Raw genomic sequence first — 26,042 nt, forward strand, 5'->3', positions numbered from 1 at the left:
AGAAAGAAATAACTGTAAAGAAAATGAACAGCACTTCAGAGACATGCGGTACAACATGAAGTGTACAAATATATAAGCAAAGGGAGTCCCAGAAGAAGGAACAGAGAAGGAGTTTGAAAAAATATTTGGGAAAATAATGGCTAACAAAGTCCCACATCTGAAATAGAACATTAATCTACCAAGTCCAAGAGGCACAAAGAAGCCAAAGTACGTTAAACACAAAGAAATCCACACCTTGATACATTATAATCAAACTGTTGAAAGTCAAAGAGAAGATCTTTAAAGCAGTAAGTGCAAAAACCTCATCATGTACATGGAAACATCATAAGTAAAGGTTGACTTTTTGTCAGAAACAATGGAAGCCAGAAGGCAGTGGAATGATGCATTAAAAGTGAGAGAAGAAAAAAAACCTATAAGCAAAACTATTTTTCGAAAATAAACATTTCCAGATAAACAAAGACTATGAGGATTATTTGCCAGCAGACTCACCTGACAAATTCTAAAGGAAGCCCTTGAGGCTGAAAAGAAGTGATAACAGATGATAACACCAATCCCAAGAAGAAATAAGAGGGCCAGAAATAGTAAATATGTGGATAAATATAAGAGTCTATATTTTTTTCTCATTAAAAGACAAAAGATTGTATAAAGAAATAATCATTACACTGTATTGTGGGGTTTATAACATACACAAATGTATAATATGTAATAACAACAACACAAAGGATGGAGGGAGGAAAAGGAGATATATAGGAGCCAAGTTTATATTTCACTGAAATTAAGTACTATTCTGAGGTAGACTATGGTAAGACCTATACTCTAATACCTACAGCAACCACTAAAAAATAACTAAGAAAAACTAAAAAATTCTACATAGTAATCAACATGGCATATTAAAAAATATTTATTTCACACAATACAAAGGTACTTCAAAAGGTTCATGGAAAGATTTATACTATCTTTTAATTCTTCTTTCAACAACCTTTTGCAGTATCCTCCTAGTAGGCAATAATGGAGGAAGAGGACTGAAACTGATGAGACAAATAGAAAGCAAACTGCAAAATGGCAGATGTAAAAGACAGAGAAGTCTGAATGAAGAAAAGACCAAGACCCAATTATATACTGTGCACAAGAGATAGAGCTTAGATTGAAAGACACAAAAACATTTAAAGTAAAAATCCAGAAAAAGATTTACTATGCAAACAGTAACCATCAGAGAGCTGCAGTAAACAAGAAAGTATCGTATTGGCATAAGGACAGGCAAATAGATCAATGGACTAGAATTAAGGGTCCAGAAACAAACCCTTCTTTTTATGGTCATGTGATTTCTGTCAAAAGTGCCAACAAAATTCAATAAAAGGTACTGAAAAAATTAAGATATCTATAGGAACTTAAGACCTTTACATCATACCTTTTAAAGAAGTTAACTCAAAATGGATCATACATCTTAATGTAAGTGCTAAAACTATAAAACTTCTAGAAAAAAATATATGAGAAAATCTTTGTGAACTTGGGTTAGACAGAAAGTTCTTATGATACAAAACACCAAAAGCATAAGCCATAAAATAAGTGATAATATGAACTTCATTAAAATTAAAAACTTTTGCATTTCAAAAAACACCATTTAAAAGATGAAAAGACATCATACAGACTAGGAGAAAATATCTGCAAGTCATAGATCAGATAAAGAACTTTTATCCAAAATAAAGAACTCTCATAGCTCAGTAAGATAAACAACCTGGCTTAAAAAATGGGTGAGACTTGAACAAGACATTTCATCAAAGAAAACATAATAATGGCTGAAAAGCACATAAAAAGGTGATCAATATCAAACATCACTAAGAAAATGTACATTAAAACTATAATGAAATGTCACTACATATCCATGAGAATGACTATAATCCAAAAGGCATAATGTTTGTGAGGACATGGAGAAATTGGAACTCTTCTACATCATGAGTAGAAATGTAATACAGTATAGCCACTTTAGAAAAGTTTACCAGTTTCTTTAAAAAGTTAAACATAAACTTCCTATATGACCAAACAATTCCACTCCTAGGGATTTACTCAAGAGAAGTGAAAACGTATGTCCACACAAAGTATTCTATGAAATTGTTTGCAGTACTTCTCAGAACAGCACAAAACTGGAAACAATTCAAATATCCCTCAACTGGTGACTAGATAAACAAAATGGGATATATGCATATAATGGGAAACCATTCAGTAATAAAAAGTAATGAAATAATGATAGAGGCTATAACACAGAATACCCTCAAAAACATGCTTATTGAAAGAAGCCAGATGCAAAAGATTATATATACTGTATATTATTTATGATGCACTCAGTATGCATAAAAGATTATGTATATTGTATACCAATCTCACACACAAACACACACACGCGCGTGCGCACACACACGTGCAATGTACAATTATATTCATATGAAATATCCAGAAAAGACAAATTTGTAGAGACTGAAAGCAGATCAATGGTTGCCTTGGGCTGGGAGTGTGGACTGATTGCAAAATGGTTTTTACAAATTTTTTTCAAGGTAATGGAAATATTCTAAAACTGGATTATGGTGATGGGGGCAAAGCTTTATAAATTTACTAGAAATTATTAGATTGTATGTTTACAATGGAATAGCAAACAGCAAATGGGTAAATTCTACAAATGAAAATGTTACTTCAATAATGCTGTTTTGAAAAAGCTGTGGCACTCACTTTAACACAAAGAACTGACTCAGATGAATTGAGAAACATTACAAACCTATCAATTAAATCTGTTCCATTTAAACACCATTAAACATTTGAGGGAAAACTTGCATAAAATCCTAGCTAATCTATTATTACCAAATCTGTTTTGTGAATCTAGCCTATTGCTTGAAGAAATAGGCCACATGAACACGTCAATTAATGTAATTTGAGTACCATAAGCATGAGCTGAACTGATAACGAGACTATCACTTCTACCTTTGAAGATAAGTTTTAAATTTGATTTTTAACTGTAGGTTCTTTACTTTGACACTCAGACATAAGAAAACTCAGCATACAAATAGTACTATTATATGCAGTAAACATAAATTCCCAAATCATTTTATTTTTTTTTTTGAAACAGTAAAAATAAAGAATGTAGGACTTAATTTCAGAGCTTCATTGAGTATATGACATGTATGATTTTTATTTTTTCATAACTAGGTCCGTGTATTTCAGTAAAAGAAACCTTTGACTCAAACGTTAAAAGCTTTCTGTGCAAAACTACCATAGTCTGAAATTATATTTTGCTGTTTGCTATTCCATTCAAGAAACAATGTAGTTATTGTAATGTATTATTTGTTCCTCTTTTCATGTGATATATAATACAGAACTTACCCTGCTTTCTTCTAGGCTATCAAATGGACCGGGTGGATCATCCAGACAAAGAAATTCTCTCACTGCAAGGCTTTTCAAAAGAAAAAAAAAATTATCTGGGGTAAAATAACTTTACCAAAGATAGCAAAAAGCAAGTTACTTTGAAGCTATAGTGTTTTAAGTATACCAAGCTATACAGTGTTTTATTAATATACCAATAACAAGTTGGTATGTGTTTTCATACAAGGAGCCAAGTACAAATATCAAACTACAGGAGAGACAAAGATTTTAAGTTAATTTCTAAGATCTTATAAATATAAACAGAATGCAAATTTATTGTTACATATGAGTACAAACTACAGGACTTAAAACCTAATATGGAATAACGGTACAAGAGATCAACCTAAATACTGAATACCCTCTTTACGATCTTCAAAGAAACATCAGACTGAACTAGTCTAATAAAGTCATTACCCTATAATAAATAAATACAATTTCTAATTTATACTTCATCTGTTTCTCCTTCAGTGGAGGCTTCTAAAGTAACTTAAAAGCATTAACTCTGAAACAAGTTAAAGACTGACTTTGCAATTACATTTATTGCATTAATTTACTTGAATATTTTCCCCAGGTAGTGCAAGAGAAAATATTGTGACCATCCCATTTCTGCATTGCCACACATTTTAAAATAACAATAAAATAATATGGTATTGTTGGGCTTATACTTTGCAATGATCAGAAACGGGTTAAAATAAACTTCCTTAACAAAAATGTGCCCCTCCTCCCACTTCACAAAAAGCAATTTTGAGCTCAGAGAACTCTGTGTGCATGTCAAAGTATAAATGTGGAGCCTTAAAATTTTTTTCAGTTGTGAAAAAACAAGAATATGATTTCTTGATGTACTACATAAAGGAAGATGTCAACCTATGCTGAAAAGGGAATGGAGTTTTGGGTTCATATTGGAGCAGACAGATTGATGATGACAGGGGGTGTTCATAAGCAAATGAGATTTCTAGTGAAAACTTTCCAAAAGAAAAAAACAATATAAATTAATATAGAGAAGTGGTGTTAAGAAAATAATCAGAAGGTCCCAAAGACAGAACAAAGAAGTTGTTGGTGATGTGTCAATCGAAGAGCAGATTTCTGTATTATAAAATCTTGACAATATAGGTAAAAAAGGACACATTTGGGAAAACCAAGAAAAGGCTTGAATATTCACAATGATGGATAAATACAGATGGAAGGGATCTTAAATGTGATCTTCAGTATGCTTTTTATCCCTTTAACACGTTCAGCCAAGAGTATACCTAAACATTGCCAGAGATAGGGAATATCCTACCTCTTGAAATAAACCATCCCATGTTTGAATAACGCTGAAAATTAGAACGAATTTCTTTCACTGAGCTGAAATTTTTCTCCCTGTAGCTTCTATTTACAAATCTTAGTTCTGCTTTTGTGGGCCATTCAGGGTAAATCTAAGTCCTCTTTCACATGATAACCCTAAACACATATCAAGAATGTTATACTATTTCCTCTAATCTTTTATTCCCAAGAAGCAATGCTAATACAATAACACTTTCATAGTACACTGTACACACAGGGCTTCCACATACCCTATTTTATTTAATTTTCACAACAATCATAAGAGGTTAGGATAGGCATTATATCTCTATTTTACAAATGACACCAAAGTTCAGAGCGGTAGAATGGCGTGCCCAAGATCACAGAGTGCAAGCAGTAGAGCTGGACCTTCAATGTGTCTTCTGAGTATAAATATGTGTCCTTTTCTACCTTTAAATTGTTTTGTCTTATGTTTTGGTTCATTTGGATTCTTTCTCTTTGCTGGTCACTTCTCTGTGAACACATTTAACTTGTCTGTATTCCTCTTTAATTGTAGCCTATGGAATACTAATAGTCTAATAGCACAGAATATAACAGAACTACCACATGGTTGTCTGGTATTGTACTTCCATCCACCTATTATTTATACTGGAGTACCTACAATTAGGTAAAAACGAGCCACAGGTAATAAACTAACCCTGTGATTCATATGACAAAAGCTAAGAGAATAGCATTTAAGATTGCAAGAAAAATGCTAAGAAGCATATGGAAGGGTCTTGTTTAATACTTTCAGTATATGACAATCCAGTGTGAGACATTATTTTCTTACATGTTTATGCCTAGATTTCCACATACTTCATAACATTCTTATGTTCACAAATTATTGGACTGCTGCTGCTAGAAGAGGAAAAGTAGGTAAAGGAGTCTATATATCCCTTTCTATACTTTTGGTTTATAGTAGAAATTTAGCCTAGATGAACAGTGATGTTGACAATGTACCCACCTGAAGAAATCTTTTTCGGAGTGGCTATTCTAATTCATCTTCTTCCCTAAAAATCTTCATGACCTTTAGAATCTTTAAGTAGAGTTCTACTTAAATGAAGTCCACTGGATTTCCTGTGTTTTTTCAATATAGTTCCAAGGTTATAATCCATGCCCTACTTTTTAAAATCTGTAGTATAAGAATGAAATTTCAAACTCACTTTACAATTTTAATTTATATAGCTTTTCAGTGATTCACTACATTTCTTCTGCTTCAACAGGACTCAGTTGGTAGAAGAAGACAGTCAACCAACACCCTCAAACTCTATTCCTATCCCAGGAGAGGACACACTAGAATCTCTGGGAGATGACTGTTTGAGAAAACAACTGCTTTCTTCTCAGAAATTCTGGTACATTTTTTTTCCCTAGGAAAGGAAGCCCTCAGCTCTGCTTGAGAATCACTGACTAGAGAATTTTATTAAGATTCAATAAATATCTATTGACTGCCTATGTGTACCATGATTCTGTGCACTCATTTTTCTATATATTATCAATGCATGGTTTATAAACCAAGTGGATTCAAATAATATGTAAATACCAGAGTCTATATTATTAAATGGTATATGGATTAAATGGAAATTAATTTAGAAAAAAAAGCCTTACTTTTTTTTTTTTACTTGTTCACTGATAAATTCAATATATACAGCCCCCTAATCTCTGTTCTGTGTTCATTCTTTAATACTTTTGCTTCCACTGGACTGTGATAATGAATAGGTAAGAAAAACCTTAGGATAGGAGAGAAACCTATGTAAGAGAAAATCCAACAACCTTGAATTAAAAGGCGAGGAAAGATTCTTTCTATTCCTTTTATTAACTGAAGTACCTTTTTAGTGTGTTTGAGAAAACTCTATTTTAAAATTGGGATCTGCTGTGGACTTATATTGCTTGACGATAAGGAGACCACAGGTGGAATCCTTCAGCATTGCTTTCATTATCGGAGCAAATTTACCTATAACTTCAACTCTGATTCTCTCGCAAAAGTTATCTTTAAAAGAGTTTTACTGTATTTTCTAACTATGCTCTTAATAAACATTCTATCCAGTGAAACTTCACCTTATATTTACTATTACTTTTTCCTCCTTTTTTCTTTCATAGGTAGGTCAATTAAGAATTAAGTAAAAAATGTACTAAAAATACTAGATACCAATTGTGCCCAAACCAAATTGGGCAGTAAGTCTTTGCATAAAAATACTACTGAGGAATTTCACATAGAAATGTTGTATCAGTTAATATTTCTCTTCAGTATTCTCCTCTAGTTAAAAGAAAATGATAAAAAAAATAGATAATAAATAATCCTTGAGGATAAGGACTCAAAGCTAGTGACAGAGAGGTTCATAGTGTATGAAACAGGTGGGCAGGCGTGATGCTGAAGGGCTTGCACTTAGCTTCCTGTGGTAGATGTGAAAGTCTGGCAGTGGGGGCCTTGTTTAGACCTTGGTCCTCTCTCACCTAGATAATTTTAACCCACTTGCATCCCTACTATTGCTTCTAATCCGGAATACTTCAAAAACCTATATCTGTGGCTCCTTTACCAAGAGGAAACAAAACCAATCTCTTGGTGTTGGCATAAAGCACCTGTCTACATTCAAGTGTTAACTTCCTTTCTCATTTGACACTCCAGCAATAGTACATGCTCATACTTAGCGTGCTGTCATGTTTCCATGCCTTTACTCATGCTTGCCGCTATTATCCTGGCCCATCCTTCCCAACTCTACCTGGCTAACTCTTACTTATTCTTTATACTCAGCTCATCTGTTATCTACTCATAATAAAAGCCTTCTCTAACTAAATCCCTCTTCCCTACACTCTACTAGGTTCAGTATTCTTCCATGTATTATCATAGCAGCTTGAAGAGACCCCTTTCATAGGATTAATTATGCTGTATTATTAGTATTGTATGTTTATGAAGCAGTCTGCCCCGCTAAAAGGCAGATGACAAGTTCCCGGACTGTGCAGATCCTATCCAAATCAACTAGCCATAGCACAGAATAAGAATTCAACAAATAATAAATTCATCTGTAAGAGGTATGCAAGTAGAAATAAAATTTATAAAACCATTAAGAATATCAGAACAAATTTCTATTACTGGTATAGATTAAACACTAGTACAATTCTCAAATTTGAGATGGATATTAGTTTTCAACAGATACTCCTGTTTTCACAAGAAAGTAGGCTCAGGAGAGGACCAAGTAAGACCAGAACGTCTTAAAGATTAAAAAGGTTAGAATCTGACTGTTTTACTGATGTTATGACCTCAAGATTTATCAAGAAGCACAACAAAATGAATAGGAAGTGAGAAATTAAGAGTTGAAAGGGGTTTTTAGAAAACTAACTGAAATATCTCATCTTCCAAATGAGGGGACTGATTAAAATCAATTAAGCAATTTGCCTAAAATTATTTTGTCATTAAGCCCAGAAAACAGTATTGTAGCAGGTCTCTAAAACCCAATTTAATCAGGGAAGAGTTTGCATGTATCTGAATACAAATTATTTGGTTTTATTGCATATTTTATAATTATCTGTAATTTAATTTCTACCAAACTAACATATTGTGGCAAAACCAACCAACCAACCGTACCAATAATGTGTTGATTCTCATGAGATGGCATTAGTTGAGTTACTGCATATATAACTGAATTCTTTCATTTTGTAAAAATAAGATTAACCTAACTTCTCTTTGATAATATCTTCATATATGAAAACAACTTAAAATCCCTTTTTTTTGGCAGCTGGCCGGTACAGGGATCGAAACCTGGCTCCTCATGTTATCAGCACCACACTCTAACCAAATGAGTAACCAGCCAGCCCCTAGAGACATTAACAATAATATTCCCTGTAAAAAGACAGTTCAGGGTAAAAATGTAAAAAATAGTTATCTTTAAGTATTTTTGTTCAAGAAGTATAGGGTTATTGAATTTTTATAACTAGAAGAGACCTAAGTCACCATCTAATCAAGTGTATTCCACTTAATAATTCCCTCTTTAATACTATTGACAGTTATGTACTCTCTTCAAATATTTATGGTGAAGAGAAACTCACTTTTCAAAAGGCAGAACATTTTTATATTGGACAGCTTGAAATGATAGGTAACTCTTTTTTATCTGAGTTGATAGTACTTTCTCTAACTTCTCAATATTATTCTTAGTTCTATGTGTTAGCCTTGCAATTCAAAATAAGGTCCCTAGACCAGCAGTATCAGCATTACCTAGTTAGAAATGCTGAATCCAGCCCAGATCTGCTGAATCAGAGTCAGCGTTAACAAGATCCCCAGGTGATTCACAAGCACAACATAGGTGGAGAAGCACTACTCTAAAGCTAAGTATATCTGACTAATCCTTCCTCCCATCACAGTCTTTCAAATATGTGAAAATGGCTATCATATCCCCCAAATACTTTTTCTTTTTAAAGGGTGAATATTCTCATGTCTTTCAATTGTTCCCTCATATAATGTTTGAATACTATTTTTTTTTTTTAACCACAAACTGCTGTTAATCCAAATCCATCTTTAATGTTTTTTAAAAAATAGATATAGAATTTAAAACACTGAGTTTTGGTACTGAAGACCCTATAGATGGATGGTAATATGAGGAAAAATATATCTTTAACTCCTACATTTAAAAAAAAAAAAAAAAAGGAAAAATCTGGTAAATGGGATCTATGTGGAGTACTTCAAAGAATAGTAAAACATTTGCTGTGCTGATGTACTGATTTCAAAGTAGCACAAGACAGCATAAAACAGTAAATAGCTATATTTTAACTATATGAAACTGTTTACATATCTTTCACCTTGACAAACTGAGTTACATGCTGTTTCTGGCACAGGACCTGTACTTTCTTGGTTTTGCATTTTGATTATAATATTCTCTCTCATCTGTAAAGTCCTTCACCTTCTCTTCGCTGGTCCAAATATCACTAATTCTTTAAAGTCCAGCTCAAATGTCACTCTTTGGAGAGCCTTCTCTGTTTCTCCCAGCCAAAAGTTATCTCTTCCTCCTCTAAAGGAGATATAATTCTATTCATCATGGTTTTGGGGAGCAAGTCTTCTTTCTTTCAGTTTCTTTGAAAATAGAATCAGCATCTAATTCACCTTTGTGTAGTCACAACACCTTTTATATTGTAAGCTCTAAATAATTATTAATTGAGCAGATGAAACCTCTAATAAATCTTTTTATTATGAAAACACTAATGTTTTTATCCATTTCCTTATTTTGTATTTTCTACATGCATCTGAAAACAATATTCTCTTGAACCATTCAAACCAACATTTTCTTCTACTTTTGCTTTGCTCAGCTGAAGAAGTTGTAACATTAAGAGCTGCAAGCTCTTAGCCAACATAAAGGTTAAGAAATAACTGTGTTGTAAGGTGCTGAGGATATAACAAAGGAAAATGAAAGAACACTATTGATACATAAACAGTTAATATCAAATGGTTATTTGGACATCTAAAGACTAATTTTTTCTACAGCCATTCCGACTATAACAGGATGCTAAAAGGCATCCCAAGAAGTAATGTACAACTAATTGATGTTTTACACAGTGTCTCTTAAATGCAGTTTCATATTTTCATAAAGAAATGTTGGAATTTTGACTTTCCTCCTTTTCTCTCATAGAAGAATTTTCCATCTTCCTTTTTAATTGTAAAAAATGAAAGAATCTTCTTTCACTTTTCTCCTGTACAATCAGGCTTTTGATTGGTGAACTATCTAACAACTCAACTACTATTTGAGTTCAGATTATAGACAGAGTTCAAATCCTGTGTACAACAGTAACAGTTGTACTATGGCAAAATCACTGTAGTAATTCAGTCCTTGACACACCAAGAATTGGGTATTTATTTCACATAAGGAACAGTATTGAAGGGAGAGAAGATACAATCTCAAAATATGTAGTAAAGTACTATGTTGGTTATAATGGACCAAGCTTCAATTCATGAACAGCTATGTGACAACTTCAGACTTTCTACATATCTTCTAATTATTTGTGTCTAACTCATATCCATCTTCCTACTCTTAATCTAGCCTTTCAGGCTCTCAGATCCTACTTCCAGTATTGCTTGATCATTGAGAAAAACATTGATCTTCCCCTTCTCTGAGTTCCTGTTACTTTTAAAATCTGTATCATAGCAAGTGGCAATTCATAAACTCCCTTATTTTGTTCAAACAGAAGCCTAATTTTTCTAAAAGAATTTTAAGACCAGTGAGTATATCTTCCCTTCTTTTATATCCTTCTTACCATGATACAGGACAAATGCTTAAGATACAGATGAATAACCCTTCCCCCAATCATGTTTTAAACAGTAAGTTATTAAGAAACCTTTTACATTGTGAAATAAAAAATGCTACCCATCACCCATAAGAAACATAGTGGGTACCCAACAGTAAACAAGTACCCTATTGTGAATTCAATTTAAGTTATCTCACTGTATTTCCTAAATGTCTGATGATATGACAAAAGTATGTAGGCAAATAAGTGCAAGGCACACTAGATTCTTTCATGCAAAATTTCTCAAAACCTTTAATACTCTAGAAATATCAGATGAAACCTCTCCCCAACTTATTTGGCCAAGAAACCTCTTTCTTTGAAATGCCTATTTATGAATTGAGCAAGATCACAACCACTGTTCTGAGGTATGCAGTTTTAGAAATGACATGATCTCGAATGTCCCCAGTAATGTTTACCTCAGAGACTGAGATCTATATTAGCAATTTAAAAAAATGTATCTGAATATTTCAACCAAGACACAATTCTGCTATTTTAAAAAATCAAGAAATCACAAATGAAATAATTAATGTGGTTCACATTATTTAATACTTCATTAGATAAAATAGTCATTTACAGAATAAATTTGGTTTTAATTCACCACATTTTCAATACATGAAGGTTTACTGAATAAGGGACAAGAGAAAGGGGATAGGATGTGTTGACTTCTTAGCTGTTAAGAGTCTTTTATAGTATAGTACAAAATATATTTTCTTCAAAGTCTTTCTCTATGATTTTAGTGTGTGTTCGTTTTTATTCCTGCTTGGTTTGTCTGAATGAAAACCAATATTTTTCTTTTTTCTTTTGAGAGATGTAAAATATATAGAAAAGTAGGAAGCACCCATATTCTCACCACCTAGACCACATAATTACTAACTTTGTCATATGTGCTTCAACCTTTTTTTCATATTAATGGTACAGCAGTGAATGTCAACAGTTCTGTCATTCATTCAAGAAGTACTTATTGAGAGCCAACCATGTCAGCACTGTGCTAAGCACTGGACATTGAACGGTCAATAAAATAGCCACATGACCTGTTATGTATCTTACCATCTAGTGGGAGAAACACAGTCAAATCACAGAAATAATAATAAGCTGAAATGCTATAAAAGTAAGGTACCAACCAGCCTTTCTCAACTGGCAGAATTAAACCCTACTGCTATGGTTTGAATGTCCCCTCCAAAACTCATGCTGAAACTTAATCCCCAATGAGGCAGTATTGAGGTTGGGCCTTTAGGAGATGATTAGATCGTAAGGTCTCTGCCCTCATGAATAGATTAATCCACTAGTGGACTAATGGGTTACCATGGGAGTGTATTGGTAGCTTTATGAGAAAGACCTGAGCTAGCATGTTAGCATGCTCAGCTCCCTCTCCATGTGATGCTCTGTAATGCCTCAGGACTCTAGAGAGTCCCCACCAGCAAGAAGGTCCTCACCAGATGTGCCCTTTGACCTTGGACTTCCCAGCCTCCAGAATTGTAAGAAATACATTTCTTTTCTTTATAAATTACCCAATTTCAGGTGTTCTAAGCAATAGAAAACAAACTAAGACACCTCATAATAATGATTTAAGTGATTATTTTCTCAATCTTCTTAAGACCAGTACATACCTAGTATCACTAGAAGCAGAGGAGGGAAGTTAATTCACTACATACAATTGGTGTACTAAAGCATTCAAAGTTGACTCTCAGAACCAGTTAATAAGGGCTGGTACAGATATTGTGAGAAAGAACTGACCTAGTCTGTGGTGGTGGTGGTGGTGCTGGTGGAGGATGAGGGTTCAGTTAGGAAGGCCAGTTAAGGAAATTTGTATTGAAATCTGAAGGATACATAGGAGTTATCTAGGCCAGAGCTGGGTGGGGTAGTAATGTGAAATGTTGCCCTTCAATGGAACAGCATATATGAAAGCCCTAAGGGATAAAGGAGCAAGGTGATTTTGGAAAACTGAAAGAAGACCAATATGGCTGATGAACGGAGAATGGAGGTTGGGGAGGAACTATAAAACCTAAGGTAGGAAAGATAAGCAGGTATGCAGGGAGCAGAAAGAATGACTTAAGCTACATCACAAAAGATCTATGTGGCTCTAATGGATTACAGAAAGAAGAGTGGATAAGGAAGAACAGCAGAAAAGTTTCTACAGCAATTAAGGCAAGAGATAACTGCTTGGACTAGGGTGGTAATGACAAGGATGGAGGAAAGTAGTAGACATATTTGAGTGGTACTTAAAATGTAAAGGAAGGAATAAAGGTAGTGAGGGATGTGTCAAGGATGACTCACAGGTTTTGGGTAGATGATGATGCTGAAAACTCGGGGAAAAAAGATTGAGACCAAGTTTAAGTCTGTTTTAGGTTTGAGGTAACTTTGAGAAATCTGTAGGAGATGTCAAGAAGGCAACTGCATACATTAAATGTGGAGAACAGAGAAAAGATCTGACTTGTAGTTTTTTTTATTAAGAGGAAAATGAGGGAGGATGAGCAGGGATCTTGTGAAGCCATCAAGCTTAGGCAGCACACATTGGAAAGCAAGATGTATGAGTACAGTGTGTATGTGTGTTATAACACAAGAAGGTAATATACATAAAGACCAAGAAAAAGGGGTAGGAAAAGTTAGATAGGATGGTTTTATTGTTTTTCATTCTTATGTGAAAAACTACGAAAGACAGTTCCAGAAATAGACATCTATACAATATGCTATTGCTGTATTATAAATGCTCTCTACTTTTTTCAAAATAATTTTAATCTATCTGATAATGTAGGTTCCAAAATTAGATACCCAGCTTATACTACATCATTCAACAATTTTCTTATCTATTCATTAGCAAAAATCCTTTCTCTGCCTTTTATTTAATGGTTTCTGGTATTTTCATTTCACCTCCTATGTAAATTAACCCAACTTCACAATGTTCATATTTTTGCACTACTTTGGAGAAATATAAAAAATATTATCCTTAAAATTATATAGTATCGTGTTAACCAAAAATTTACCAATATGTAAGCCATTTTGTTTAAGTGATTGCTAAGACTGAAATGGATTGCTAAACACTAAAATCAAGTTTATTGCTGGGTGATTTGAGTAAGTGATATGCTAAATTTTTCACTTTACTCACTTTTTAAAACTTTGATAAAAATGAAATATCAAAGTCCTTACTGAAAGCAAGAAAATTCCATGTAGTAAATTAGAGGACAAGTAATTATACTCCCACCCCTTACTTCTGTGCTTAAATAACTATGGTCCTAGATTTATTCTTTCATTTAAGCCACTTGTTAGAATGCTTTTATAATCTCTTATTTCAGTTTGTTACATACCAGTTAGCAATGTCCTTGTGAGCTATTAAATTTTGAAGAAATGCTTGTAATCCTAATTGTCTATCTTCTAAAAAGTCAGCATCGTAATTATCTTTAAACCAGCGTTTTGGTGGAAGTGCTAATCGAAAGCCTGAAAACATCTCTTTCAACTGAAAAAGAAGAAAAAACACAATGTATAATTCAATTATATCAGTTCTACAAAATCAATCCTGTTGACTATGTGCGATTATTCATAAAATAAGATTAAAATAATAGAATAAAATTCAGCTAAGCTTTTTATGCCTTCATTATTCTCTTAATTTCTACCAGTAATGTATACATAGATGTTCTACTCATTCCACATCCTTGCCAAAATTGGCATTATTCATCTTTTTAATGTTAGGTATTCCAGTGGATGTGTAGTACCATGTCATTGTGGTTGTAATTCATATTCCTCTTTTGATAAATGATGTTGAATATCTTCTCACTTGCTTATTTGCACATTCATATCTTCTTTAGTAAATTATCTATTCAAATCTTTTGAGTCCCCCAACGTTTTTTTTTTAAAAAAATTGGGTTGTGTTTTTATTAAGTTGTAAGAGTACATTATATATTCCAGATACAAGATTTTTTTCAGATATATGCATTACAAATATTTTCTCCTAACAGTGGCCTGACTCTTTAACAATCTTAGCAAAGCAGTTGTTTTTAAATTTTAATGTTATCTAATTCATCCATTTTTGTCTTTAATGGTTTAGGCTTTTTTAGATCAAAAGAAATTTTTACTCACTCCAAGGCTACAAAGATTTTCTTCTGTGTTTTTCCCAGAAGTTTACCGTTTTAACTTTTATACTTTGATTTATAATCTACTTTGCACATTAGGCCTAAAATTCATTTTTTTTAGGGAAGAATTTCCCAACCTTATCAACTAGGTTAAGGCTGTCCAAGTTACTATTACTGTGTAAAAAATTACCTCAAAACTTCATGGTATAAAACAACCATTCATTAGGCTCATGGATTCTTTGGGCCAGTAATTCATACCACATAGAGAGAGGATAGCTTATCATTGTTTTACAGTGAATGGGGGCCTCAGCTGGAAGACTTGAAGGCTGGGAGCTGGAACTGTCTGAAGTTTACTCACTCACATGCATAGTGGATGATGCTGGTTTTGGCTGAGACCTTAGCTGGAGCTGTCCACCACAACCCCCGACACTGGCCTCTCCATGTGTCCTAGACTTTCTCATAGCACAGAGGCTGGATTTCAAAAGGGAGCATCCCAAGAGAGAAAGCCAGGATGTAACTGTATACTTCTTATGATCTAGCCTCGAAACTCACATAGCATCATTTCCACTAAACTCCATTGGTTCAAGTAGTCACAAGCTCATCCAGGTTCAAGGGGAGGGGAAAAAGATTCTACCTTTTGATAGGTGGTGGTAAGATTCTGGAAGAGCATATGGGACTGAAGATATTGCTGTGACCACTTTTAGAAAAGATAACCTGCCACACATTGTCAAATCATTAATTTTTTTTGAGTGACATTTATTACAACATAAATAATGCTAATTAAATTTTGCCTTTTGGTGGGTGGTGGGCCAGCACAGAGAAACGCCAATGAAGGCCTCAGGCTCACTGCGCGAGTTCAAGGTGGCCGAGTGCTGCTTATTCACCCCCAAGTGCCGCAGGCTGCCCCTCTACCGCCTACGAATCTTTCTGCCTTAATCATGCCTTCGCCAAGTTTCACTTCTGATACTTTGCATCTCTGCCAAAGACGATGAAGTCTTTAGAGAAAATTGTCTACTGTGGCCAGATGTTCAAAAAGTCTCCCCTGCAGGTGCAGAACTTCGACATCTGGCTGCGCTACTGACTCCCGCAGAGGAACCCACAACGTGTACCGGGAATACAGGACCTGACCACCGTGGGCGCTGGCACTGCGCCCGCGCCGACTCCATCCAGATCATGAAGGTGGAGGAGATGGCAGCCAGCAAGTGCTGCCAGCCGACAGTCAAGCAGTTGCACAACTCCAAGATGAAGCTCCTGCTGCCCCACCCAGTCCTGTGTTGCAGGCATAAGCCATGATTCACCACCAAGATGACCAACACTTTCTAGGTGCAGGGCCCTCTCACACCAGGTCTGACCAAATAAACTCCTTGAGAATGAACACACACACACAAATTTTGGACTCTCCTACTAGACCAGTGATTTTAAACCTTGGCTGCACACTGGAATCACCCGAGGAGTTTTAAAAGATATTTATGACTGTGTTCTACCTCTGACAGATTAAGATTTAACAATTTGTAGTGTGGCCTAGGTATTGTAATTTGCAAAAGCTTTCCAGGGCAGTCCAAAATGCAGTTAAGATTGAGAACCATTTTACTATACTGCAATTATTATGCTTTATTCATAGTTGCATCCTCAGTGTCTAGCACAGTGCCTGCTACATAACAAGCAGTCAACAATATATGTTAAATAATGGATGAACAGAATGAATCCATGTACATTCACATTTCTATACTTAAAAATAAAACTAAGTATCACAGGTATAAAAAAAGACTAGCAAAAGACAAAAACGGACAGGGTAAAATTAAAATGTTAAGTAAAAATGTAAAATATAACATTTTGTCTATGCTTCTGTAAGTAAGTGAACAGAAAATAAACAAGACAAAAACTAGAAAGTAACTCAGATAAGTGAAAACCCTGACTTGCTTTAAGATATAACTGATATTTGATATTTGTGGCCTTGAGACTTTTTATCTAATGTGTCTGCAATGGAAATAAAAGTCATGAGGAAGAAATATATTGTCTTTTTATTAATTTTAAGCTTTATAATTTAAATATATGTTTAAATATATGACTTTCCTTTAAAAAATTATCCACAGAAAAGACGGAGCTGTCCCACAATTAAGTAATTCAAGAAAGAGGAAGACATTGAATAGAGGAAAACAACATCCAACAAAAGAGAAATATTAAAAAATCCCCAGAAAGACAGAGAAAGGCAATTTCAGAATGCCACTTACGAACCACATGTGAAGGGCAAATCAGTTCAGGACAGAGCAGTGTGACTGAAAAGTCAGACATATCAAGGACTACCACTGAATTTCTTTTTAATGTGAGGGATGAATGCCTGATTGAGCCTTGCCCAAATTTTCATATGAACTTGTTTTTTCTTGACAATGAGCTGCATTGGTAACGGTGCTGCTCCTTCCCCCCCTATGCTGTTCTGCCTGGGACCAACTGAGAACAATCATTTTACAACACAGAAATGTTCAGCTTTGGTCAACTGTAATAGTCATGATCGTGTATGTAGGAAAAATCCCAGAAATGCCATTACTGTGTTAAAATCATGCAAAACGTTATGGTGTCCCCTAGGAAGATGCATACTTCCAACACTGGATAATACCATTTAAATGTCTGTCAACTTGACAGGTGAAAATTAGTTTCTTATTTTTCTTTTCTTGGAATACTCATGATATTAAATGCTTTCCAGATTTATTGGTCACATATATTTCTTCTGTGAATTACAATGTTCATATTATTTGTTATACTTTTTACTTTTGGGTTCACTTTTAAAATTTGTTGTTAAGGATTTTTAATATATTGAAGTTTATTATTATCCTCTCTGCTTCTCATGTGCAGCACAGAATTCTAGATGGCTCCATGACCTTTGTCTCTGGTGTTGCTTCTGTTCTTCTGTTATGTTACATAGCAAAAGGGATTTTACAGCTATAATTAAGGTTACTAATCAACTGACCTTAAGATAGGGAGATTATCTGGGTGAGCCTAATCTTATCGCATGAGCACTTTAGAGTCTTTTCTCCAGCTAGTGGCAGAAAAGAAAGTCAGAGAGATTCAAGGCAGAGAAAGGTCTTGGCCCACTGCTGCTGGCCTTAAAGATGGAGGGGCCATGTGCAAGGACCAGAGAACAGTCTCTGTGAGGTAAGAATGATCTCTGGCTGACAACCAGCAAAGGAACAGGGACCTTGGTCCTACAACTTCAAGAAACTAAGTTCTGCCAATAACCTGAATGAGCTTGGAGGTTGATTCCTCCACAGAGCATTAAGAGACCAACCAACAAGCTTGATTTTGACCTTGCTCGATCCTAAGTAGCAAACCCAGCTGCAACCACCCAAACCACTAAATAAACAGGTGCTATTTTAAGCAACAGAGTTTGTGGTAATTTGTTATGCAGCAATAGAAAACTAATATAATATGTTAAAAAGATTTTTCTGTTCATTCTCTTGCAGTCATGTACAATTTTCTAATAGGTCGAGAATCTTATATACACGTTTTTCAAACTCACAAGAATATATAAACAATCATTTTTCTGTCAGCAATTTTAAATTTTCACATTTTTACACTAAAAATTTTTTTCATAAAAATAGTTTTGTGTAAAGATGGGTTATTAAAGTGAAATGAAACATTTAACTTTCTTACGAACTAGCAAAGATTTGAATCAATTCCAATAATTAACAATGAAGAAAAAAACACAAATAACAGAAGAGCAGAAATTACATAACTCAAAACTGAAAAGTTAGTTTTGAATTTATTAAAGTACTTACTTTGTCATTAAGCCTAGAGAAGTCAGTGTATCTTCTGAAAACTACCCAGCTTTCTTCTGGGGTTTTCTTTACTAGTATTTTATACACCTTTTCAGAGAGAAAGAGAGAGAGAGAGAGAGAGAGAGAGAGAGAGAGAGAGAGAGAGAGAGAGAGAGAGAGAGAGAGAGAGAGAGAGAGAGAAATATACATATATATAAAATTAAAAATAATTAAAAATTCAAATAAATATTTCAAAACTTTTACTTGATAATCCAGACTACAACAATTATTATGTAAAAAATATCTGTATAAGAAATCATTTAGATCATCAAATGCACAAATAATCAATGCAGGCACCAAAAGATTTTTTTCCTTAAGAAATATAATATGACAAATTTGAGACAAAATGCTTTTTTCTGTGCACACTAATAATAATGAACTCATCAGCTTCCAAGATATGTTTTATGCCAACATATTCTAATTGATAAAAATAAAATTGATAAAAGAATCAATCATGCTTGAAGAAGCTGTGAAAAATAGACACTTTTGTCCTATACAATTTATTTATTTATACATTTATTTCTAAATATAAGATGACTGGTAAGGGGATCTTAACCCTTGACTTTGTGTTGTTAGCACCATGCTCTCCCAAGTGAGCCATGGGCCGGCCCTACAATTTAATTTTTAAACTCAACTATGAAGCAAAGTTTTCAAATAAGTTCAATGTTGTTCTAATCTCCAAGGCTGAAATATAAGCCTGAAATACCAAAAATAAACCTGTATTAGATAAAAGTTTACATTTCTGTAATTATGTATAATTATGTAGGCTACTGAAAAGAAAAACTTGGTTGAAGCACACAATAAGAAAAAAGTAGATTATACTGTTAGAATTTATTATGAGAAAGTGTTATTTATGACAGAATCTCAGAGAAACATCTCCTAGTTGTTTTCGGCACAGTACTTTGCGCTAAGCAAAACACATAGCACATATGAGGTACTCAATAAATATCTGTTGAATGAGTGAAACTCTCCTAAAAAGAGTAATTTCTTTTCTTGAAGTCTGCTGTGCAATAATTTTCAAATGTGGCACAGATCTGCACTTTAGCCACGTGTGGCTACTGTGCACTCAAAATGCAACTTGTCCAAATGTGCTGAGTACAAAATACACACTGGATTTCAAAGACTAAGTGTAAATGGTTTTTATTAAAATTATTTTATATTGACTATATGTTGAAATGATAATATTTTGGACATATAAGTTTGAATAAAATATACTATTAAAAATAATTTCAACTGTTTCTTTCTAGTTTTTTAAATGTGGCTACTAAAAATTTAAAATTACAAATGTGATTCACATTTGTGGCTCACATTATAAGAGTGTACTTCAAAAAGTTCATGGAAAACAGAAATAAAAGACAATATGGCAGATGGTTAGAGGATAAGACCAAGATCCCCTTACCAGCCAGCCACCACCAAAAAAAAAAAGAATACAAATATGTCCATGAACTGTTTGAAGTATCCTCATACTTCTATTGAACAGAAAGACAACTCATTATTTAGGGATGTGTAGATTATCCTTACCATCTTATTTTTTCTCAGATAGACTTTTCTTTCAGCTTTTAAGAGGGAGTAAAAAAACATATCAAATAATTTATGTTTGTAACAGAAGAGTGGGGAACAAGATAATTTGGATACCCTTTAAAAGTCTGTAGAAAGTCACAATGGGGATATGAAAGAAACATTCTTTTTAGGAGTCCCTCATTAAAACAAAACAAACTGACTTCAAAACTTTTGAGTATGAATGGCTGTTGCATGATAAAAGTCAACTTCATATAATAATTCAGTTTTTGTACAGATAATCTATATTGACTTTATTTTCCTGTTTTACAAAATAAAACCTTCCTTCCGACTAAGCTACTTTCTAGTGCAGCCCTGGAACACTTCTGTTTCTCTAAAAAAGATATTCAGATCTTTGTATTTTCACTTTTCTAGAAAGTTCTCTATCTTTCCACTTGTTTAAGTATCGCTTTCAATGGAAACTTTATAACAGTACTGATCATTCTCCTCTCTATAACTGTAACAGCAGTTATTGTTCATACTTTTTACTTGAAATTTAGTATATACTACTTTGTACTATCTACCTTTTATGTAGTCATTGGTGATTTTTAAGTGAATTACAACATATGCAGAGGCATATATTGAATTATAAAATATATATAGAAAAGTGCACAAATCATAAATATACAACTTGATGAATTTTTACAAAGTGAACACAGCCATGTAACTAGTACCAAGAACAAGAACCAAAATACTATCAATAGAAGAAGTCCATCTCATGCCTCCTCAGTCCTGTTCACCACCCATCCTAGTTCATGCCTCCTTCCCAGTCCTACTCACCACCCATCCTAGTCACTTCTTGCTTTTAAACACCTTTCCAAAGACTTGACGTTCTTATGAGATCTCGACATTCAGTCCTAATAACTTTCTTCAGTTAAGAGATCAAGTCAAAGAAAATTATCTAGGAGAAATTATTTTACAAACCTAAGACTTCCAAGCTTATTATTTCCAGTTCAGACCTCTCTCCTGAACTCAATTTAGATATTCACACACACACACACAAAATACATATATATGTGTACACATTCACGCACACACAACTTGACATCTCCATTTCAACGTCTAATAGGTATCACAAATCTAGCATGTCCAAAAACAAATCCTGATCTTCCCCTCAAAACCTGCCACCTAATTAAATGGCAACCCTATTCTTCTCAGTGTTTAGGGCAAAATCTTTGAAGTCATCTTTGACTTCTCTTTCTCTCACACCCCACTTACAAATCATTAGGAAATACTGTTGGGTCTACGTTCAAAATAGATTTGGAATCTGATCACTTTTCAGGACCTCCTCTACCACCAAAGTCCATGTGACCATTGTTTCTCCCTTGAATTTGTGCAAGAACCTACTAACTGCTTCTTGCTTCCACATTTTCCCCAGACAATCTAGTCTCCATTTGCCAGCCAGAATGACCCTTTTAAAACATTAAGTGAGATCACATGACCTTTCCTTTAAAAGCTTTTTCAAAGTTTCCCATCTCATGCAGAGTAAAACCCGAAGTCCTTACAATGGCCTACATGCCGTAAGTACTTTGTGTGCCACACTCCCCTCCCTTACCTGTTATCTCATTTCTGACACCTCTCCGCATTGCTTACTTACTCTGTCAGACACAAGGATCTGTAAAAGATGTCCCACCTGTGTGGAAATCCCCAGATACTCTCATGGTTCACTCTCTGTTAGTACTAACATCTTTTCTGTGAGACCATGATTGATAATACTATTTAAATCCCAACCCCAGTTTCAAGGAAACTCCCTGTCTCCCTTCTCTTTTTTATTTCTCTCTACAGCACTTGTCACCATGTGACATACCAGCAGTCTTTCTTATTTACTTATCTATTATTCATTCACTCTTGTAACCATACCACTGTTACCTGGAACAGTGCCTGGTACATAATAGGTAATCAAAACACGTTGAGTTAATGAATACAATAATATGACTAATTTCATATCTGTCATTTACTTGTTCCTTTATAGTGTCCTGAAAGGCTTTCTATATACCACTGCCTTATATTTGACTACAAATTTGCATTTTCACACATATCACCTATCTTAGTTTGTACTGGCTGCTATAACAAACTACTATAAACTGGATAGCTTAGAAAGAACAGAAATTTATTTCTCATAGTTCTAGAGTCTGGGAAATCCAAGATCAAGATGCTAACAGATTCAAGCCCTGGTTCATAGATGGTGGCTCTATATCTATGTCCTCACGTGGAAGAAATAAGGCAGCTCTCTGGGGCCTCTTTTGTAAGGGCACTAATTCTATTCATGAGGGCTCTGCCCCATGATGAAATCACCTTGTAAAGGACCCACCTCTTAATAGCATCACCTTGGAGGTTAAGTTTCAACATACGAATTTTGGGAGGACACAAACATTCAAACCATAGCTTTACCTCAACGAATGCTCATTCCTTCATAAGTAAGGAAGACCAATGTAATGAAATGAGCCATCACTTTATTATAATTTCTAAAATTTTCCACAAAAAAGATACTTCCATGCAGATTACCCATCATATCACCAGTCTTATAAATGAATTTTAAAGACAGTCTCTTCATAAATAATCTTGATAATTTTTTCTTGGTGGTCCTCCAATCCTGTCATAAATTTATAGCATGACATAGTGAAATAAACAACAATTATACTGCAAAAACATCAAAAAGAACAAACTCTTTGAACTAATAAGTGAGTTTAGCAAGGTCTCTGGATAAATAAAAACACAAGGTCAAAATATATAAATAGGTAATGAGCAAATAGAAAACAAAAAAAGATGTCTCTGAAAAGAACATCAAACAACATCCATATCCAGAAATAAATCTAAACAAAAGAGGTAGAACTCTGCACGGAAAACATCAAAACATTTTAGAAGAAATTAAAGACTTAGGTCAATGGATTAGGTTCACAGATTTGAAGACTCAGTATTGTAAAGATGTTAGTTCTCACCAGATTAATCTATAGGTTTAACAAAATCACAATGCAAAGGGTCAAGGATAGCCAAAGCAATCCTGAAGAACAACAACAAAGCTAAGGTATTTAAACTACTAGATATCAAGACCTACTATAAAGCTTTACTAATTAAGACTGTGGAATTGTTAAAAGACAGAAAACTGGAACATAGAAGCAGACACATTATGGTCACATAATTTATGACACAGGCAACACAGATGTGGAGGAGAAAGAAAAGTCTTTTTAAAAAAAGCGTAATTAATTGAAACTCTTATGAGAAAAAAATGGCTTGATCTTTACCTAACACCATGGACAAAAATCAATTATGGATTGTTTACAAATCTAAATGTGAAAGGCCCAACAATAAAAGCTTTTAGAAGAAAACATAGGAAAATACCTTTGTAACATTAGAGTAGGCAAAGATTTCAAAAAGTGCCAACCATAAAAGAAAAAAATTAATTAACAAATTGTACTGTATCAAAATTAAGAACTTTTGTTTATCAAATGTATTATTAAGGAAGTGAAAAGGCAAACTATAGCGTGAGAGGATAGTCACAATACATATGTATCTGAAAAAGGACATATAGACACATATCCAGAATGCACAGATAACCACACATCAAAATGAAGACTTCCTAAAAGAAAAACGAACAAAATCTTGAACAGACATTTCACAAGACAATATCCAAATGGCCAAAAAAAAAAAAATCAATTTAGTCATTAAGAAAAATTCAAATAAAATCACAACGTGATATTACCCTATGCTCACTAAAATATCTAAAATGAAAAAGATGAGAAAATACTACCTGCTGGGAAGTTGGGGAGCAACCAGAACTCTCATACACTGTTTAAAGGAGTATAAATTAGTACAACTCTGAAACATCTTTCATCAAAAGCCTCTAAAGCTGGGGATATGGTCCAGCAATTTTACTCCTAGGTAAATAGCAAACAGAAATGTATACATGTGTTTACTAAGTGAGGAGTACCAAAATGTTCAAAGAAGTAGTATTTGTAAGAACCTCAAAATGTAAATTATTCAAATGCTCTTCAACAATAGAATGAATAAATTGTAGTATATTTGTATAAACGTATACTATCAGTAATAAAAATAAGCTATCTACAATTTATGCAAGATCAAGAATGAATCTTACAAACATAACGCTCAAGAAAAGAGACCAGACCCAAAAGAATACACATTCAATACTTTCATTTATATAAATTACAACAATAAGAAAAAATAATAGAGGCTATCAGAAAAGTATTGGGTGAGTGGGTACTGACAGGCAGAGAGTATGGGGGCTTTTAAGATGCTACTAACCTTTCTTGATCTATGTATTATTTACATAGGTGTGTCTGGTTTGTGAAAATTCATTAAGGTAAAACAAAAGTTTACTACAGCATGACAAAATTTAGTGGTGTAAAAACCATTAGAATTTCTTGTTCAAGAAATTATTAAGTACAAGCCTACATTAATCACTTTAACACTGGTTCAAACACACAGGTTAGCCAATCTCTCACATTCTACTAATTTACAGCAGAAGTCAATACTTACAGTAAATTTAGCTCTTTCTTCCATCACCTCATAACCCAGTATAGTAGGTGTAGATGGTCTATCTTCCCAATTTACTGTTTCAGGATTTTGTTCTTCAGTTTCTCTTGGTCTAGCAGAGTACTCAATGGAAGAATCTGCACCTGTAAATTTAGTCCTAATGAGGGGACTGCTACAGGCAGATGAAGTACTATCCACTTGATCAAGGACACTTGTCTGTTTAAAATTACCCATATTTGAGTCTTCTAACTGGCCTTTGGAAGAGTTTGAACTTGTTGAGATACTGCCAAAAGAAGAACTTCTTTGATTTCTGTTGGTTGAAAAATTGGAAGCAGAGTTTCCTATGGGCATAGGAACTGGGACATAAGGAGTTGCCATCTTCTTTAGGCCTTTGCAACAAACCTGCACACTGTTAAGTCCAAACACTTAGAGAACAATTAATATGCAATCCATTTTCTTCTTCTGAGGAATTCACTATCTAAAAATGAGAAGGACATATTGAAAGATTAGTCTTTAATCTGGTGCATGATCCAAAAGAAAACAAAATGTTCTTTTTAACTTTTGGACACTCTTATTTTATTTGGAATGAAAATGCCTCAAACCCCTTCCTTTAATCCCAATTATCTTTAAGGACTCCCATTTGCAAGGCAAAGAGAGCAAAACTATTCCACATCCTTTCCCTTCACCCACATGTTACATGTTATCCTTTTTTCTCCACTTTATTTTCTTGTGATGAATTTCTGTCATGTTCATTTAAAGCTGATTTCATCTATAAAAAAAGAGATGGTAGGAGAAAAGTGGTAAGGACTCTCCTGAAGATTTATTTTAGCTTATTGTCCTGACAGTATAGGGAGGTAAGGAGAAAAGTGAAGGAAAAAAGGGCGTGATTATTCACATTACCTTCTGATTTATTTAGTGAAAGTCTAAGGACTTATAGAGTAGTAACAGTGAACCAGAAGCTTAGATTCTACCTGGGTAAACGTCAACTGCTATTAAAGTAACATTTTATAGAAGCAGGGATCGACTGTATTTGAAAAATACAGTTGATCAAATTAATCAAATAAAACCCAACGAATATTAAACTTATATGCAACAAAATTAAATAATTAAAAGTCCAACTGCTCTT

At 34.0% G+C, this 26,042-nt stretch overlaps 1 protein-coding gene and 1 pseudogene across 3 annotated transcripts in view; one reads left to right on the plus strand and one right to left on the minus strand.

Annotated features, from left to right (window-relative positions):
* The window catches only part of SNX16 (sorting nexin 16), a 39,861-nt gene that overhangs the window by 12,515 nt on the left and 1,304 nt on the right, over positions 1 to 26,042 (minus strand). For 2 of the 3 annotated variants that reach the window (XM_063079645.1, XM_063079646.1), the window contains exons 2-5: positions 24,920 to 25,394; positions 18,830 to 18,916; positions 14,295 to 14,443; positions 3,370 to 3,439 (exon numbers count right to left, since the gene is read on the minus strand). In XM_063079645.1, the coding sequence (XP_062935715.1) occupies positions 3,370 to 3,439; positions 14,295 to 14,443; positions 18,830 to 18,916; positions 24,920 to 25,294 (681 nt within the window). In that variant the 5' untranslated portion in view covers positions 25,295 to 25,394. The remainder of the gene's footprint in view (positions 1 to 3,369; positions 3,440 to 14,294; positions 14,444 to 18,829; positions 18,917 to 24,919; positions 25,395 to 26,042) is intronic. The other variant, XM_063079647.1, reaches the window with a different exon arrangement.
* LOC134364243 (large ribosomal subunit protein eL20-like) lies at positions 15,885 to 16,379 on the plus strand (annotated as a pseudogene).

Source organism: Cynocephalus volans, chromosome 15 (assembly GCF_027409185.1).
Source record: "Cynocephalus volans isolate mCynVol1 chromosome 15, mCynVol1.pri, whole genome shotgun sequence".
NCBI classification, from domain to species: domain Eukaryota; kingdom Metazoa; phylum Chordata; class Mammalia; order Dermoptera; family Cynocephalidae; genus Cynocephalus; species Cynocephalus volans.